Here is a 17,090-nt window from a genome sequence, read left to right on the forward strand (position 1 = left end):
GGGTTAGGGCCCAGGGTACAGTGGGTTATGGCCCGGCATACAGTTGGTTATGGCCTGGAGTGCAGTGGTTTAGGGTCTAGGGTACAGTGGGTAAGAGCCTGGGGTGCAGTGGGTTAGGGTCCAGGGTGTAGTGGGTTAGGGCCCGCAGTGACGTTGGTTACGGCTCGGGGTGCAGTGGGTTAGGCCCAGGGTACATTAGAAGTGGAGCAGTGAGGCTGTTTGATAGCAGAAGTGATCTATAAGTGAAGTAGAAGTGGCATTGCCCTGTGTAGGGTTGGAGCTCTGCTTGGTGTTCACAGCCTGTAACTGCCATGCTTTCATTAGCACTGCTAGCACCGCCTCTCAGGTCATAATGGAGCCGTCGGCAGTGGCCACGTTCTTCAGCACTCAGCAGGGAATGGTGGACATGACAGGTGCTGTGCGTGATGTCACAGGCAGACATGCACACTGAGCAGTTCAGCCTGTTCTTTCAATCCTCTTCCCTCTCCTTACTCCCACCTCTCTCTCTCTCTCTCTCTCTCTCTCGCTCTCTCACTCCCCCCTCTCTCTCCCCTCTTTGTCTCTCTCACTCTCTGTCTCACTCTGACTCCCCCTCTCTTTTTCTCTCTCCCTCTTTTTCTCTCTCTCCCCCTCTCTTTATCTCTCTCTTTATCCCCTTTATCGCTCTTTGTGCTTCTGCATGTGTGTAAGCGTGTCAGCAGGGGGCATTGTGGTCTGCCTCAGAAGGCTCTATCTCAGGGATGGTGTGCAAGGGGCCATATTGCCGTGGGTGAGGGGAAAGCAGGGACGGGGTGTTTTGGGTGGGCGTGGCTTTCTGACCATACAGGGTGGGTGGTGCATTTTGGGTGTGCAAGGTATTTGGGAGGAGCAATGAGGGTGTCGTATTTTGCGTGGGCTGGGCATTTTGGGTGTGATATGTGGGCAGGGCATTTTGGGTGTGCTCTGTGGGTGGGGCATTTTGGGTGTGCTGAGTAGATGGGGCATTTTGGGTCTGCTGAATGGGTGGGGCATTTGGGGTGTCCTGAGTGGGTGGGGCATTTTGTGTGTGCTGAGTGGGTGGGGCATTTTGGGTGTGCTGAGTGGGTGGGACATTTTGGGTGGGCAGCGTGGCAGAGCCGTTCTTGGCCAGGCCGCAGGAGTGAGCAGCACAGTTGATCTGCCTCAGAGTGTCCAGAGCCTCCCTCTTAGCATGCTTCAACAGGTCTGCCTGACCCTGAGAGACAGAGAGAGAGAGAGAGAGACCATTTTAAAAAAAGAATGCTTTCATTAAATTTTCATTTTTTTTCTACATTCACATAATCAGTATGGGAAACAATAACCTCTTAAATGTATGCTCCTATGCTTGTTTGTTTAATCTATCTCTTTTAGACAAAGTGTGCAGCAAACACGCATCGTGAAGGCAACCTTTTTGAATAAGGAACCAACTTCAGCCGCCGAATAAGGAGCTGCGAATAAGTAATCCAACGAATCTCAAACGGCGAATAAGTAACCAACTTCAGCGTCGTCAGCACAGTGGAGTGTTGTGGAGTGTAGTAGACTGTAGTGGAGTGTTGTGTATGATAAGCTGAGGCAGCGCAGCCTCCACCGTAGCCCATCTCAGCAACACGGTCGCTTTTTCTCACGCTGTACACACGAGAACATTGTTAGTTTTTTCTATACTGTATTTATGATCAAAGCGTATCTAAATCTAGGGTCATGCTTAACGACGAAAGCTGCTTTACGATGGACATTTCAGTCTCGAAACCCATCGTTAAGTGGGGACTCATTGTACATTTAACTGAACTGATCAGTTTCTGAACGGTGCCTGACAGTTCAGAGTTCATGCCTGTAAGGTCTTTCGGCCAGTGTTGTGTTGAATTCCGACTCCACTCGTTTATTCGCGCATAAAGACGCTACAGATTATATTGTTGATTTATGTTTCTATGCATAAATAAGAGCTAGACTTTAATTATCCATCACAGCAAACGGCACGGCATTGTCTATGTCCAAAGCCACACTGGCTCAAGGGTGTTAATTATTTTAAATAAAATACACACTGGCTATACCAAGTTCACCTCTGACCATGACTTTGCAGTATTACAGCAGTATTATGTCTAAATATCTAGTTAGGACAAAACTACAGTGCTCATTGAACTAAGTTAAAATCACTGTAACTCCCGAATATCATCTGTAGCGTTTTTATGCGTGTGCAAACGAGGGGACTCGGAATTTGGCACAACACATTCGTTTGAAAAAAATTCTCCGTCGTGCCTGCTGCTTGCATGTGTTAAATGAAAATGAGCACTTTCTTCTTTGATTTACAACTTTGTCTTACCACCTGATTAACTTTCTGTTCCACCCCTGATGGGTGAAGAAACATCTACAGAAAAGCCACACCTCATTATAAGTCGCATGGTTCAAAGCGTGATGGAATAAGTAGCGGTTTATAATCTGGAAAATACGGGTAGCAATCGCGGGGGCTCCGCTGTGGCGTGTCGAGGTCACGTTCCGCTCTTCAGCGCTGTTTACAGGGTTCATCCACCTTTACAAGGTGGAATTCAAGCACATGTACGGCACTTTCAAGGTCCATTTTCAATATTGTCCAGCACCTTCAGCTTAATTAAGTTAAGCACATAGTCGTCTGTAACTGCACCAGCCTCAATTTGTCCAATTAGACTGTTTATTTCCTTTTTTATTCTGTCGTGAAAAGACATTTCTGCTGCTTTCAAGTCCAACTACGAGCGATTGCTTCTGACTGGAGTCTAAGCCCCGCCCCAAATTCAGGCGAGCGTTCCTATTGGACAGTGATTAGATTTCATTCTGGCACAAATACAGCTTCGCAGAGACACACAGTGGAATACAATGACATTCAGTCGATTGCATTTCAAGGTGGCTTCTGGCACAAATTCAGCGTTTCTTTCTTTAAATACAAATCCACACACACTGGAGCTTTTACTTTTCATTGTGGCATGTTTTCATCACATCAGTGTTTAAATCAATCTCGTGATCATTACATTTAAAGGAGACATTTATGTCTGAAATACCGTACGGTAAAAAGCAATACCTCTGTGCCGTGATTACATTTCGAGCTGTATTATATTCAATTCTGGCACAAATTCAGCGTTTTGGTTTTGAATGCAAATTCTTGTGCATGTTTGTATGGAAAAGCAATGCATTTTGTGGATTGCATTTCCATTTTTGCCTAGTAGGGATTACATTTCAATTTGGCACTGTTTCCTCTCCATACAAAAGTGTCTCGTGCGTTAAATGCGTTAAAATACGTTAATTTTTTTAGTTTGTTTGTGATGGGCGGGGTGAGCAACTAAAAAGGAAGCAATCACACCAAATCTCAGGGAAAAAGGATGGTTTAATAGAAAGTGTGCAAACCAAAACCCGTGCAATATCTCCAAATTAAGGATATAATGATCAGCGGTCAACTGGTACAAAGACAAGACATATATAGGCAAACAAACGACCCTCAGGTGAGACGGATCACAGGCTCCGCCCACCTGAGGGACGCACACGACGTCACAAAACAACAACAACAACAGCCGCTGTGGACGGAGGCGACCGGTAGGGGGCCGCCTCACAGTGACATCGTTATTTTCCCTGTAATTAATTAATCGAAATTAACGCATCCCACTTAAAGTCCAACCACTAATAGTCCTATATGTATGTATATATATATATATATATATATATATATATATATATATATATATATATATATATATATATATATATATAGTTCATTCCAATGAGTAAGATTTTTATGCAGTACTTGCTGAGGATCTGAGGATTAAGTTAAGGTTTTAGGATTAATCTCAATTACTTTTACATTAGCCAGTAAGATTCATAATGTGAGCTGCAATGCCTGCAATCTCCTGCAGGGGTCACTGTGCTGCATCAGTCAGTTTGCTTAGACCGCAGCACTGCGGAGAGCAGCAGTGTTCTGCAGTCGGCTGCAATGTTGCTCTACAAACATTCGAGAGGTGAAGGATGTCAGGGTCAGAGCTGATGTGCAGACCAGTATAGCTGAGTGTGTGTGTGTGTGTGTGTGTGTGTGTGTGTGTGTGTGTGTGTGTGTGTGTGTGTGTGTGTGTGTGTGTGTGTGTGTGTGTGTGTGTGTATGTATGTGTGTGTGTCTGTGAAGGTGTGTGCGTGTCTGTGAAGGTGTGTGCATTCTCAGTAAATCAGAATGTCCTTGAATCTAGAATTTGGACTGGTACTAATTAATTGAGGCTCCTTAAATCCTGATCTCTCTCTCTCTCTCTCTCTCTCTCTCTCTCTCTCTCTCTCTCTCTCACACACACACACACACACACACACACACACACACACACACACACACACGTCTCTCTTCAAGGACACTGGAAGCCTCTCCACTTTTTCTGTTTCTGTAAAGCTTCAGTGGGTTAGGTAGTGACCTCAGTGGGTTTGAGTTAGTGACTTTAGTGGGTTAGTAACTTCCAGTAGTTTAGGGTTAATAACTTCATAAGGTTAATAACTGGGGACTGGACTCTTGGGACAGGGAGAAACCAGAAGAGCTGCTGTAATATATGGTCAGTAGACAGTGCTTCTAATCTGCTGGCTTGTACTGTGTTTGCAGAGAGTGTCTGGTATACACAAGCTGTGGAATCTGTGACCTACATAGGCAATAAATATGATATATTTTAAACCAGATGAATTATGCATGTAGGCGTATTGCTCAGTCTTTAAGACAGTGGGGAGAGGAGGAACCATGAGCAAAGCACACATACTGGCAATATGGGGATACCATGAGAATGTCATAGGAACGTCATGGCAATGTCATGGGTACATCATGGGAATGTGGGAACGTCATGGGAATGTCATTGGAATGTCATGGGAATGTCATTGAAACATCATGGGAATGTCGTGGGAACGTCATGGTAATGCTCAGTGTCTCAGAGTTACAGACCACACCAGCCTGTAGAGCTATTACTCACAAGAGGAATCATCAAAGCAGCAAACAGGGGAAGTGTTTATATCAGTGTTCCTGTGAGTGTTTCTGTGAGTCTTTCTCTGTGTTGATTATATTTAATACAACTTAAGCAAGAACTGAATTCAATAACTACATAATAAATAAAGTACAAACAACAAATGTGTGTTTACAGGTCCTATAGATATGTCAAACTGGATAGAGAACAGGTCACACAGACACACACACACACACGTGCAAACTCACCCAAACACTGTCTGCTCTCTCGACAAACATACAGTTCCTACCCTTCAGTGCAGTTCATTTGTGTATTATATGTATTCATGGTAAAGTGGACGGCTGTGATTCAGTGTCAAATACATGAAGAATAGGAAAATCTCTCATTTCTCTCTCTCACTCTCTTCTTTATATCTCCTCTCTCTGCTCTCTCCTTTCTTTTTCTCTGCACTCTCTCCCACTCCTCTCTCTCAATTCAGTTCATTTTGTTTAATTCAACAATGTTTTATTGGCATGAATGTAATAAAATACACTGTTGCCAAAGCAGTTAACAGAAAACACATAGGTATAAACATAACAAAGACAGTATTATAGACACAAATATTGGTTGCAATATAACACTTGGAATTGTGTTATTCACACAATAATAATAATAATAATATTGAGTTTTTACTAATCAATACAGAAAAGAAAAAGAAAATAAGAGCCAAAATAATTTAAAATAATTAATAATCAATAATCATCTGACTATCCTCACTGGTTGTGCCTCAGGTGGTGACAGGCAGCCACATATCATGCTGCGTGTGTGATCAGTTCACTCTTCTCTCCTAATATGTACAGCGGTTTCTCAGTGTCACTGCAGCACTGGAACTCAGGGGAGATGCTCATTACCTTCCTATAGAATTCCTTTCTAATGCGGTCATTTTTAGGACATTCAGTAAGAAAGTGCAGCTCTGTCTCCACCACAGAGACCTCACAGTGGGAACACAGCCTGGCCTCTCTGGGTAACCTGCTTTGTCTGTGCCAGCCAGTTACATTGGCCAGTCTGTGCTCACTAAGTACATTGTCAATATCTTCCTCAGTTTCTTGTCTTTGATTGTTGTCAGGTAGGTCGCCAATGTGAAGTCTCGATTGGAGTTTCGATAGCATTGGAGTTTGTGTTGTGTAGTTTCAGTCCAATAGGTGATATAATTTTGTTTTTGGGTGGTGATAATTTGATTGGGTCTGATGTTTTGAGTGAGTGTGTGAACAGGCTGATTATTGTCTGTGATGATGTTTGGTTTTAGGTCACTGAGACTCTGCACAACCATCTGACTGAGGGGACTCCTCTCCATATTCAGCTCTCTCTCTCTCTCTCTCTCTCTCTGTCTCTCTCTGATATGATCCAGGGAACCTAAGGTTCAACGTGAAGCATCAGTTTATATGCAGATGAAATGACACCCTCTGCAGAGCACATAAAAGACCAGAGTCTGTGTGTGTCTCTGAGGGATATAGACAGAAAGAGAGACAGATAGAAAGAGAGATAGAGGTATAGAGAGATGTACAGAGGTAAGAGCACAATAGGTACTGTAATGACTTTTAGTACTTGTTAGTCATCACAGTCTCAATGTATCTGATTCAATTACAGCTTGACTAGGACAAAAGAAAAACACCACATAAACCACACCCACACTCTGGCTTCCTCTGTGACCTCTAACGACTAACACTAAAGATGCAACTCAGCATTTTTTACTGATCCCAGAACAGTCATAGAGGCTTGGAGCTTGGCATCTGATTGGCTCCTGCACCTGCAAGTGTCGTGTGCTTGTGGAGGCAGTAGTGTAAAGTGTAAAAAGTAGTGTAAAAAGCAAATTATTTTGAATCATTTTGAGTGTATGTGTATTTGTATAAATGGACATTGAAAGTGTCGTACAAGTGCTTGAATTCCACCTTGTAAGGGTGTAGGAACCCTGCAAACATTCGGGTATAGCCACTGCGATTGTATCATTTTTGACACACGGACCCTCGCACCAGTCACAACGCATGAAGTATAAACCTAGCTTGGATAACGGTTAGATTAGCGTTAGGTTAGGAAAGGCCATGTATTCAATACACACAGACACACCTGTGCAAACACACGCAAACACATATATCTGGGCAATGACAAACAAACACACATACACACACACATCAGAGCACTTACACACTCACCTTGAAAACCCTTATATAAGTTCATCACACACACAGACACACTCACCTTGAGAACTGTTATGTTCCAAGCGTAACTCTCCATGGCTTTCTGCAGCTTCCTGCCCTTGAGACCCTCCTTGGCACCAATTCGGTGCAGGTTCTCATGGAAGTCCAGGCCTGCGCGCACACACACACACACACACACACACACACACACACACACACACACACACACACACACACACACACACACACACACACACACACACACACACACACACACACAATGTTGAGTCACTCCTGCAGACTCCATCCACATGGTCCAGTCTGGCTCCACAGCTTCACTGACCAATCATACATCTGCTATAATTCACCATTACGCCAGTCCCAGCTGTTCACTATAATCTCAGTCCCAGCTGTTCACTATAATCCCAGTCTTAGCTGTTCACTATGATCCCAGTCCCAGCTGTTCACTATAATCCCAGTCCCTGCTGTTCACTATAATCCCAGTTACAGCTGTTCAGTTATCCCAGTCCCAGTTTGTTATCTCCTTATCCCGGTCTATTATCCCAGTCTTGCGGGCAGGGCAAACACTTAAACTGGACATAAAAGTCATCTTTACATCTGTGTATAACACACAGAAGTGGATGAGACAAACACTCAGGTAGGATCTTCAGAGCATTCAGATACACCCACACCTATCACACTTTCCTGTAGAAGCCCAGGAAAACCAGAATAATCCCTCCAACTCTGGAAACCAGCGGAGTGACTCACAGCAAGCCAGTCGTCCAGCGAATCAGTCGTCCTGCTGTTTACAATTTGACTAGTGTGCACCACACTTCTTAATTCATTCTGCATCAAAATTCTAATGTCCATGCATGTATTACAGACACACTCACAAATCTATGACAGATACACTCACTAGTATCTGTATTAAATTATACTTTGAAAGATTTGATAAGTGGATGACACGGAGTAAAGACACTACACTGAAAGAAAGAGATGAAGAGAGAGAGAGAATTGGAAAAAGAAAATTGTTGTCAGCCTGGCCAATGGAAGTCTGTCCAGGAAAGGAAATGTACGGTTGACTGCATCTCTGGTCAGCCGGTGCTGGAGGCTTCAGGAGTTCAGAGAAGATATTTACAGACAGGGGCTGCACAGACTCAGCCCAGATCACTCCTCAAATCCTCAAATCACATCTCTCTGCTCCCCATTCTGACAGTTACTCTGTTAAAGTTCAGATAAAGAAGAATGTGTATCTGAGTAAATCTACTCCCCTCCGTCATATTTGAATTTGTGCATTCTGATATGCCTTTTATATTTTATGATTTGTCCTTGTAAAACACTAGTACTATGATATACTGGAATATACTGAAAGGTTAGTACTATTATATACTGAAATATACAGAAAGGTTAGTACGATGATATACTGGAAAAAACTGAAAGTTTAGTAATATGATCTATGATGTACTGGAATATACTGAAAGGTTAGTACTATGATATACTGAAATATACTGAAAGGTTAATACTATGATTTACTGAAAAATACTGAAAGGTTAGTACAATTATATACTTGAATATACTGAAAGTGTGGCGGACGTATACGTTGATGGCTAGTTGCCCACCCACGGACCATGTGCTCCAGTCAGAAAACAGCTGCAACTTCAGGTAATAACTTATTGAGAGGTTTATTTATTTCCAGGCATTACAGCGTGTGCGTGTTGCTTTGGGTGTGTGTATGTGTGTGTGTGGTTTATTATCATCAACACACGTGCACACAAAGAACATTCAATTTCAACAAAGCGCTGGAGCAACACAGCAAGTGTCCGCTAGCGAAGCACACTGAAAGTTAGTCATAAAAGCACGCAAATGCGTGGTGCGTCACAGCTGACGTCACAACGCTGACTCCAGCAGGGAGTTTTCTACAGCCGCCCCCGGATTCGTAGAGCGAATACGTAGAAAAGGAAAGTCTCTGCTGGATTAGCGTGCGCTGGGTTTACTATCGTCCGGCATCTCCGGCAGCTCGACCAGCTTGGCGACAGGACGGGTGTAGAGATTGTCCTTGATGTCCACCTCTGCAGCGCGGACTTTACCATCATCTCTGAGGATGATACGGGTGATGCGCCCAATGGGCCACAGTGCTCTCGGGAGCTGTGGGTCGAGCATCATGACAACGGCACCTACTGCTAAGTCTGGTGTAGCAGTTCTCCACTTCTGGCAGGGCTGTAGACTAGGTAGATACTTGCGGATGAACTGACCCCAGAAGTGGTCGGCAAGCACCTGGCTGTGTCGCCATCTGCGTCGTCCCAGCTAGGGCTGTCGCGGTGAAAGAATTTCCCCTGCGGTTATTTATAGTGGCTCAACACCGCGATATGCGGTATGACGCGATATGCGTCATTTGTCGTCTAAAATCTTAATTTTAGAGCTATATAATTGTTTTATTGTTTTTATTGTAAAGGGGTTCTTATTGTTTTTAAAGAAGAAGACACAGTTTTAAGAGCAGTTAAATATGTGTTTATTGTCAAATAGAGAACACAGAAGTCAAATGAGATGCAGTAAGAACCCATGCTCTTTCGCTTTCTTAAAAGTGTAGGGTAAATATTTTAAACGAGATTTTAAACACAAAAAGAGAATTTAATAAATAAATCAATAAAACGAAATCTTTCCTTAACCAGAAGAATAACGTCTCAGCTTAAACCTGAGTTGTCACGTCCCTGTTGCGCGCTAAGAAAACCAACATATTCACCTTATGTGGTTTCAGTGAGGAGCGGAAAGGGCTAACAATATTCCCGGCAGTACTAAAAACTCGCTCTGATGGTGTGCTTGTTGCACAAATGCACATGTACTTGCGGGCAAGTTTGCAGAGCAGAGGAAATCTAGCCTCATTGACGCGCCACCAGGCGAGTGGATCTGCGTGGATTTGACTTGAACCCGAAATGCTCTCAAACCGGCGAAGTCGCGTTTTGTTTTTTGACCAGAGCATCTGCCGTAGTTTCCATCTTTGAAAAAAGGAGACGGATTGTTGATCAGCCGCACCGGATGATAACAGGGGGTTGATGGGAAAATGACTTTAACTCTTGCACAGGCACTTTCCCCTCGCATGGGAAAAAACACAAATATTGCGGTTGTTGCGGTTAATTCCCGTACGTTGCGATTTTCTCGTCAATAGCGCGGTATTGCTATACTGCGGTTATCGCGACAGCCCTAGTCCCAGCAGGTCACTGGAGCCGTAGACTGCCTGGGGCAGTGAAGCATCTCGCCGCCCCATGAGGGGAAGATTAGGGGTGATCGGCCAAGTCAGAGGATGCGTAGCCGAGGGGCTTAGAATTAAGGATGCCCTCGATTTCTATGATCATAGTCATTAGGACTTCCTCTGGGAGGACTTGGTCCTTCAGGACAGTCTGGAGGGAGGCCTTCACTGATCTAATCTCTCTCTCCCACGCTCCCCCAAAATATGGAGCGAGAGGGGGGTTGAATCTGAACAGGATGCACTGTTTGGCCAGGTGTTCCTTGAGTGATGGCTCGAGTGCTTCAAACGCTTGCTGGAGCTCCTTCTCGCCACCACGGAAATTGGTGCCTCTGTCGCAGAGTATCTCATAGGGCTTGCCCCTGCGCGCTATGAAGCGGCGGAGGGCAAGGAGAAAGGAGTCCGTGTCCATACTTGGCATCAGGTCGAGATGGACGCAGCGGGACGTGAGACATTTGAAAATGATGCCCCAACGTTTCTCTTGCCGCCATCCTATCTTGACAATGTACGGGCCGAAGCAATCCACTCTGGTGGACCAGAATGGAGGCTTATTGAGTCGGAGGCGCGCCGCAGGTAGGTCAGCCATCTTGGGCGTCGTAGGCTTGCTTTGCCATCTGCGACACTCGACGCAGTGTCGCTGGTGCTTCCTGATGGCTTGACGACCTCTAAGGATCCAGTACGCTCTCTTGATTTCTGCGAAAACTCTCTCCGGACCGGCATGTAGGACGTTTGTTGTAGTCCTTCACCAGGAGTTGTGTGATGGGGTGGTCTGGTGCAAGGACAATTGGGTGAATTGAGTCTTTGAGTAGATCGTCAGCTTTACGGAGGCATCCTCCCACTCTGATGAGACCAAGAGTACAATCGTACTCCGGTGAGAGTGATACGAGGCGGCTACTCAGTCGGATAGGGCAGTCATGTTGCAGGGTGCTGAGTTCCTCAGGGAAGCTGTCAGCTTGCGCTCGCTTCAGGAGAGCTACTTCTGTGTCTATGCGAGTTGAAGCGGACATGGAGGTCGCTGCCGCCCCGTGTTGGGACTGGTAAGTGGCGTCTACAAGGTCAGACCAACTATCATACTGTAGTGGATCGGGACAGGTGTCGGGGACTGCAAGCTGTCCGCAGAACGTGTACTTCCTGAGCTCTACTGTATCCCCCACTCTCTCTGCTAAATTCTCCGGCCAATGGCTAGGGGGTTCATACAGGAAAGCAGGTCCACTGTTCCAGCGGCTGGGTTGAGCTAGTTGATGAAGTGACTTGCCCCGAGTGATGTCATCCGCAGGGTTCTGGGTGGAGGGAACGTACCTCCAGTCACTGACATCGGTGCTCTTGGATTTCAGCTATGCGAGTTCCGACGAACACCTTGTACTGAGCTGAGTCAGACCGGACCCAACTAAGCACGGTGGTGGAGTCTGACCACATGATTGTGTACCTCAGGGTTAGGGTGAGCTCAGAGTGTAGCAGTTTGGCAAGTTGAGCTCCGGTCAGCACAGCACTGAGCTCGAGACGGGGCATGGAGAGCTGCTTCCTTGGTGCAACCCGGGATCGCGCCATGACGAATGCCACGTGTGGGTGTACTTCTGTGTCTTCCATACGAAGGTAGGCAACGGATCCGTATGCCTTCTCGGAGGCGTCGCAGAACACATGAAGGTCGGAAGCATCAGCGCTCATGTTGACAGGCATGTAGCAACGAGGCATGCTGATGTGCTGAAGGTGGGGAAGTTCACTCTCCCAATTCTGCCACACCGAGAGGAGTTCTCCGGTGATGGGCTCGTCCCACTGTTGTTCGTGCCTCCATAGGGCTTGGATCAGGAAACTTAGCACAAGTGGTATATGGGATAATATACCCTAGTGCAGTGGTTCTCAAACTTTTTACACAAAGTACCACCAACTGTCAAACGAAATACCTCCACGTACCACCCCCCCCCCCAAAAAAAAAAAGAAAAAGCTGTTTGGCGAGTTTAAGTTGTTGACGGGGGGTTAGCGAACGTAAATTGTTACCGGGAGGATGTAAAATGGACACAAGATAAGTATTATATCGCGGTGGTTGGTGCCAGAGCGAACTAGTAACTCATTGAATCATAGATGTGGATCAGAGGTAAATAAACTAGATTTTTTTTGTCGGCGTGAGAAATCGGATGTGTGGCGTGTGAAGACGGTCAAATGCGTGTGTCTCACGCTCAATGCGTGAAAGTTGGCAACCCTGCTCATTACACACATATGTTATAATGTAGTTCTCCTGTAGTTCGTGTTGGTAGGGGTTTACAGCACAAAAAGTCTTCGTGCGACATGCCCTCATACTCATATCGCACGGAAACGAGCAAGTTGGCTAAATCTGCGACATCTATGGATTCATCTAACTGCAGTGAGAAGCATTTACTCATTTTAATTCTCTCGGTCAATGTTTGTCTGACGTTGTTCGCCATTTCATCAATTCTGCGAGTGACTGTGTCGTTTGAAAGATGCACCAGATCGAGCTGTTTAGCGACATTTTCTCCGCAAATAATACGAGTCATCCCTTTTAGTTTCTGAATTTCAGGACTTGTCATAATTCTGTTTTAATTTTAAAAATGTGTTGTGTAAAAAAAAAAAAAAAAAAAAACTCAAAGCATCTTTTATTTTCCGAGCTCATCTGGCGTACCACCGCGGGGTGCTCTGCGTACCACCAGTGGTACGCGTACCACAGTTTGAGAACCACTGCCCTAGTGGGTCGTACTGAGATGCCAGAATTCGATACATGTTCCTCAGTGTGGGCTCAGAAGCTACTGGTTGGCGGTACTTGTAGCCAAGCGTGTCCATGGGACAGTGCCACCGTAGGCCTAGGGTGGATTCCTGAGGATCCGCTCTCTCTGCAGTTAGCCACAATTCACTGCCTTCGGACCTTGCCTCTGACGGGAGATGAGTGATGACCTCTGGTCGATTGCTCGCCCACTGCCTCATGTCGAATCCACCAGCCGCGAGCAAGACTCTCATATCGTCAATCAGCCGTCTGGCCTGTGGTGGAGTGCGGAGAGACTGAAGGCAATTGTCTACGTAGAAGACATTGTTGACTGAGTTTAGGACCTCTTCGTAGCTGGCACTGTTGGTCTTGACATGCTGTTGCAATGCGTATATGGCACAGCACGGGCTGCAGGTAGTACCGAAGGGCAGAACACGCCATTCATAGATGTCTGGGCTGCGTTCCTTCTCCATGTCACGCCACAGGAAACGGAGGAGTGGTTGGTCTTCAGGGAGTAACCGGATCTGGTGGAACATCCCTCGGATGTCCCCACTGATGGCCACTGGGTACTCTCTGAACCGGAGGAGCACGCCGAGCAGTGACGCTCCTAGGTTGGGTCCAGGGAGTAGGATGTCATTGAGGGCGGTCTGCTGGTACTTGAACGAACAATTGAACACCACTCTGGCCTTCCCATTGTGATGAACAATGTGGTGTGGAATGTACCAGGACTCCCCTGACTAGCTTGCTTAATCACTGCTGATCTTGATAACATATCCAGCTCTCCCCAGCTTATGGATCTCCTCGTTGTAGACCTTAGCCAGATCTGGGTTGCTGGTTAAGCGTCGCTCAGTAGCACGTAGCAACGACATCACCGGGTCGCCGCCAGAGGGTGCAGGCCACAACTCACACTGCCTCACAGCGCACGCCCCCGAGCACCAAACCACTCCCTCGGTCCCAGTCACCACATTACTAGCACCTGTCAGTAATTATGTTGTGCACCTTTTATACCCCGCAGGTCGTTCGGTCCAGTGCTGCACATTGCCCCGTCGGAGCTCTATACTGGACCTCTCTGGCATCACAAGTAGTCTGGACCTTGTTTCTGTTATAGAAGCTTTTCTGTTTGCATGTTGATTTGGATGGATAATAAAGACCATTCAGTGCAACCCTCGCCTTCGGCCGCCTCTGTTCCCGCGTCACACAGACGACATGCGAGTGGACCGCGAATGACGTGGCATGATGAATAGAGAACTAATGCTTAAAATGGATCAAGGAATCTGCTAAAGCTTTTTTGGAAGTCCAGTTAGGAGGCCATTACAGTAATGGACCCTACTAGAGACAAAAACATAAATAAAATTCTCAATATAAGCGATATAAACAAAATCCAACATACCTAATTTAATAGACAGCAGAACAATATACAACATAATTATTGTAGCTTGAGATGTATAGGGCCTGCAAACACGTGCCTAGGTCAGTACTGTGACCTTCAAGTACTGTAGCCTACAAAAGCACCTTCAAAGGTTCACTTCACAGCCACCCTTTGATCTGTACTCGCAAAATGTAGCAGCCATCACTTTGGTAATATGGAGACTTTGCCTAGGCTTCCACTTTCATAATATGAAAGACACATGGTAACATCTGAACCTAGTGAAAATACGACTTCTGATCAGAGATACTGTTTAGGCACGCCCTCATGACGCTCTGTATCAATTTTGGTGATTTACCCATATTTGGTCATATGAGAGCCATGTGATGTACTTATAGACAAGACACCAGGTCTGGTTCAGGTAGGGTGCTAAGAAATGTGTGTGTGTTTGGTCACTGTGACCCGAGTACTTCCTGGAGGGTATGTGCGCGCTGGGAAACGCAAACACCTTCCAGCGGGTTTATAGGTAAAGCGTCTTTCGAAGCAGGATCCAAGAGATCTCTCCCAATCGATTGGAATACCAGAGCTGCCTGGTGTTAGGCCTCTGAGATACCACAGATGTTTCTCCCTTTTTGGTCTGTGCTGATGAGCAGATCACAATTTTGGGGTGCGAGCACTCTCTCCCTGGCCAGGAGGAGACCACAGCCCTGGTGATGATTTGTTGACCAGCATGGGTATCAATCTTGGAGGAGCTTTGTGTGTCTCGAGTAGTTCCTCCATAAACCTAGCAGGTGCCGATGCGCAGTGTTGTGCCAGTTCACAGATTTTCTGAACTAGTGCAAGTTCAGTTCATACATGCTCAAAGTGAGCAGTTCACATTCAAAGTTCAGTTAATTTTACTTTTTTCGTGAGATATTCAAATAATTTGATATACTGGCATATACTGAAAGGTTACTACTATGATATACTGAAGGTTAGCAGTCACTCTCCCTCCTCATGTCCAGGAAACAGCTCAGAATAGCACTCACAACACTGGATCCAGAGGTGCAACACTCAATCACTACACAATACACTCTTTTAAAATCTAGCTGATTGGAAGTTACTGCAGTCCTTCTCTTTCAACTGCATATGACATTTCTTACCACAAGGGGCACTGATGTGCACGTTCCTTATAAATGAAACTGCAGCCTGTGCCACACTGTCCTTTCCTACATTTATCACTGCACATACTGATTTAGTCTGAATATGCTGGACACTGTTGTCAGATACATATGTTATAGTCCTGTTTTCTGTCACTCATGTGCAGTGTTCTTGTCTGTACTGCGCTGTGGTCTTTTGGTGGAGTCTGTACTATGCTGTGGTCTTTTGGTGGAGTCTGTACTGTACTGTGGTCTTTTGGTGCAGTCCGTACTGCGCTGTGGTCTTTTGGTGCAATCTGTACTGTGCTGTGGTCTTTTGTCGGGAGTCTGTACTGCGCTGTGGTATTTTGCTGGAGTCTGTACTGTGCTGTGGTACTTTGGTAGAGTCTGTACTGTGCTGTGGTCTTTTGTTGGAGTTTGTAGGAGGCACATGCGCATCACACTAACAAGCTCAGAAAACATGACACTGAATATTGGATTGAGTGGGGTGTGTTCAGCTGTGAGAGGCTGAATCTGAAAAGACAGACAGATACATATATACAGAGAGAGAGAGAGACAGGTAGAGAGAGAGAAGGAGAGATGGAGAGAGACAGTAGATAAGAAGTGAAATAGAGAGTGATAGACATAATATGCACACACATCCATCGTCCTATATAGAAAGAGGCATGTGGCAGGTGACAGGTGGCTCTCTATACAGTGTGAGAGAGACAGGTAGCAGGGGCTCTCTAAGCAGTGAGAGAGAGACAAGTGGTAGGGGCTCTCTATGCAGTGAGAGAGAGACAGGTGGTAGGGGCTCTCTATGCAATGAGTGAGAGACAGGTGGCATGGGCTCTATGCATTGAGAGAGAGACAGGTGGTGGGTGGCAGACGGCTCTCTATGTAGTGAGAGAGAGACAAGTGACTATGCAGGTCTCAACATGCTAAAGCAAAAGGTGCTAAGTTTCCCAGAGCACCTGCCTTAAATGCACAGCTGGGCCCCAAGACACACGCTCAAACACACATGGATACATACACAAACACACATGCACACACTCAAACACACATGCGCACACGCGTGCACACACACACACACGCGCGCTCAAGTAGCTCGTTAGAAGACAGGCAGCTGTGACACTCAGAAGGCCAAGTCCAGATTTGCAGTGAGAGAGAGAGAGAGAGAGAGGGAGAGAGAAAAATAAATGTATACACAATAAAATGAAAATGTATGCCTTAATTTTCCAAAACATACAGAATGACCTCTAGGCACTAGATGAGTGTTTGTGCGAGGGATGACAGTGTCTGAGTTAGCGAACTAAATGAGTGTGCAGTAGAGGAGTGTTTGAGTGTGCACTAAATGAGCGTGTGCAAGCGGCTATTTCTGTGAGAAAGGAAACAAGCATTAATGAAGGCATGATTCAACGTCTGAATAAGAGCTTGGAAGAGTCAGGAGGAGAGAGAGAGTGGGCGAAAGAGAGAGATAGAGAGAAAGAGGTGGGCGAGAGAAAGACAGAGAGTGAGAGAGAGTGCGAGAGGGGATGAGA

General features: G+C 45.8%; 1 protein-coding gene across 3 annotated transcripts in view; it reads right to left on the reverse strand.

Moving 5' to 3' along the window:
* Window positions 1–580: 580 nt before the first annotated feature.
* The window catches only part of LOC143502845 (inactive phospholipase C-like protein 2), a 104,889-nt gene continuing 88,379 nt past the window's right edge, over window positions 581–17,090 (reverse strand). For all 3 annotated transcript variants that reach the window (XM_076995548.1, XM_076995549.1, XM_076995550.1), the window contains 2 exons: window positions 7,173–7,282; window positions 581–1,213 (listed from right to left, as the gene is read on the reverse strand). In XM_076995548.1, the coding sequence (XP_076851663.1) occupies window positions 695–1,213; window positions 7,173–7,282 (629 nt within the window). In that variant the 3' untranslated portion in view covers window positions 581–694. The remainder of the gene's footprint in view (window positions 1,214–7,172; window positions 7,283–17,090) is intronic.

This window comes from Brachyhypopomus gauderio, chromosome 2 (assembly GCF_052324685.1).
Source record: "Brachyhypopomus gauderio isolate BG-103 chromosome 2, BGAUD_0.2, whole genome shotgun sequence".
Lineage (NCBI taxonomy): Eukaryota > Metazoa > Chordata > Actinopteri > Gymnotiformes > Hypopomidae > Brachyhypopomus > Brachyhypopomus gauderio.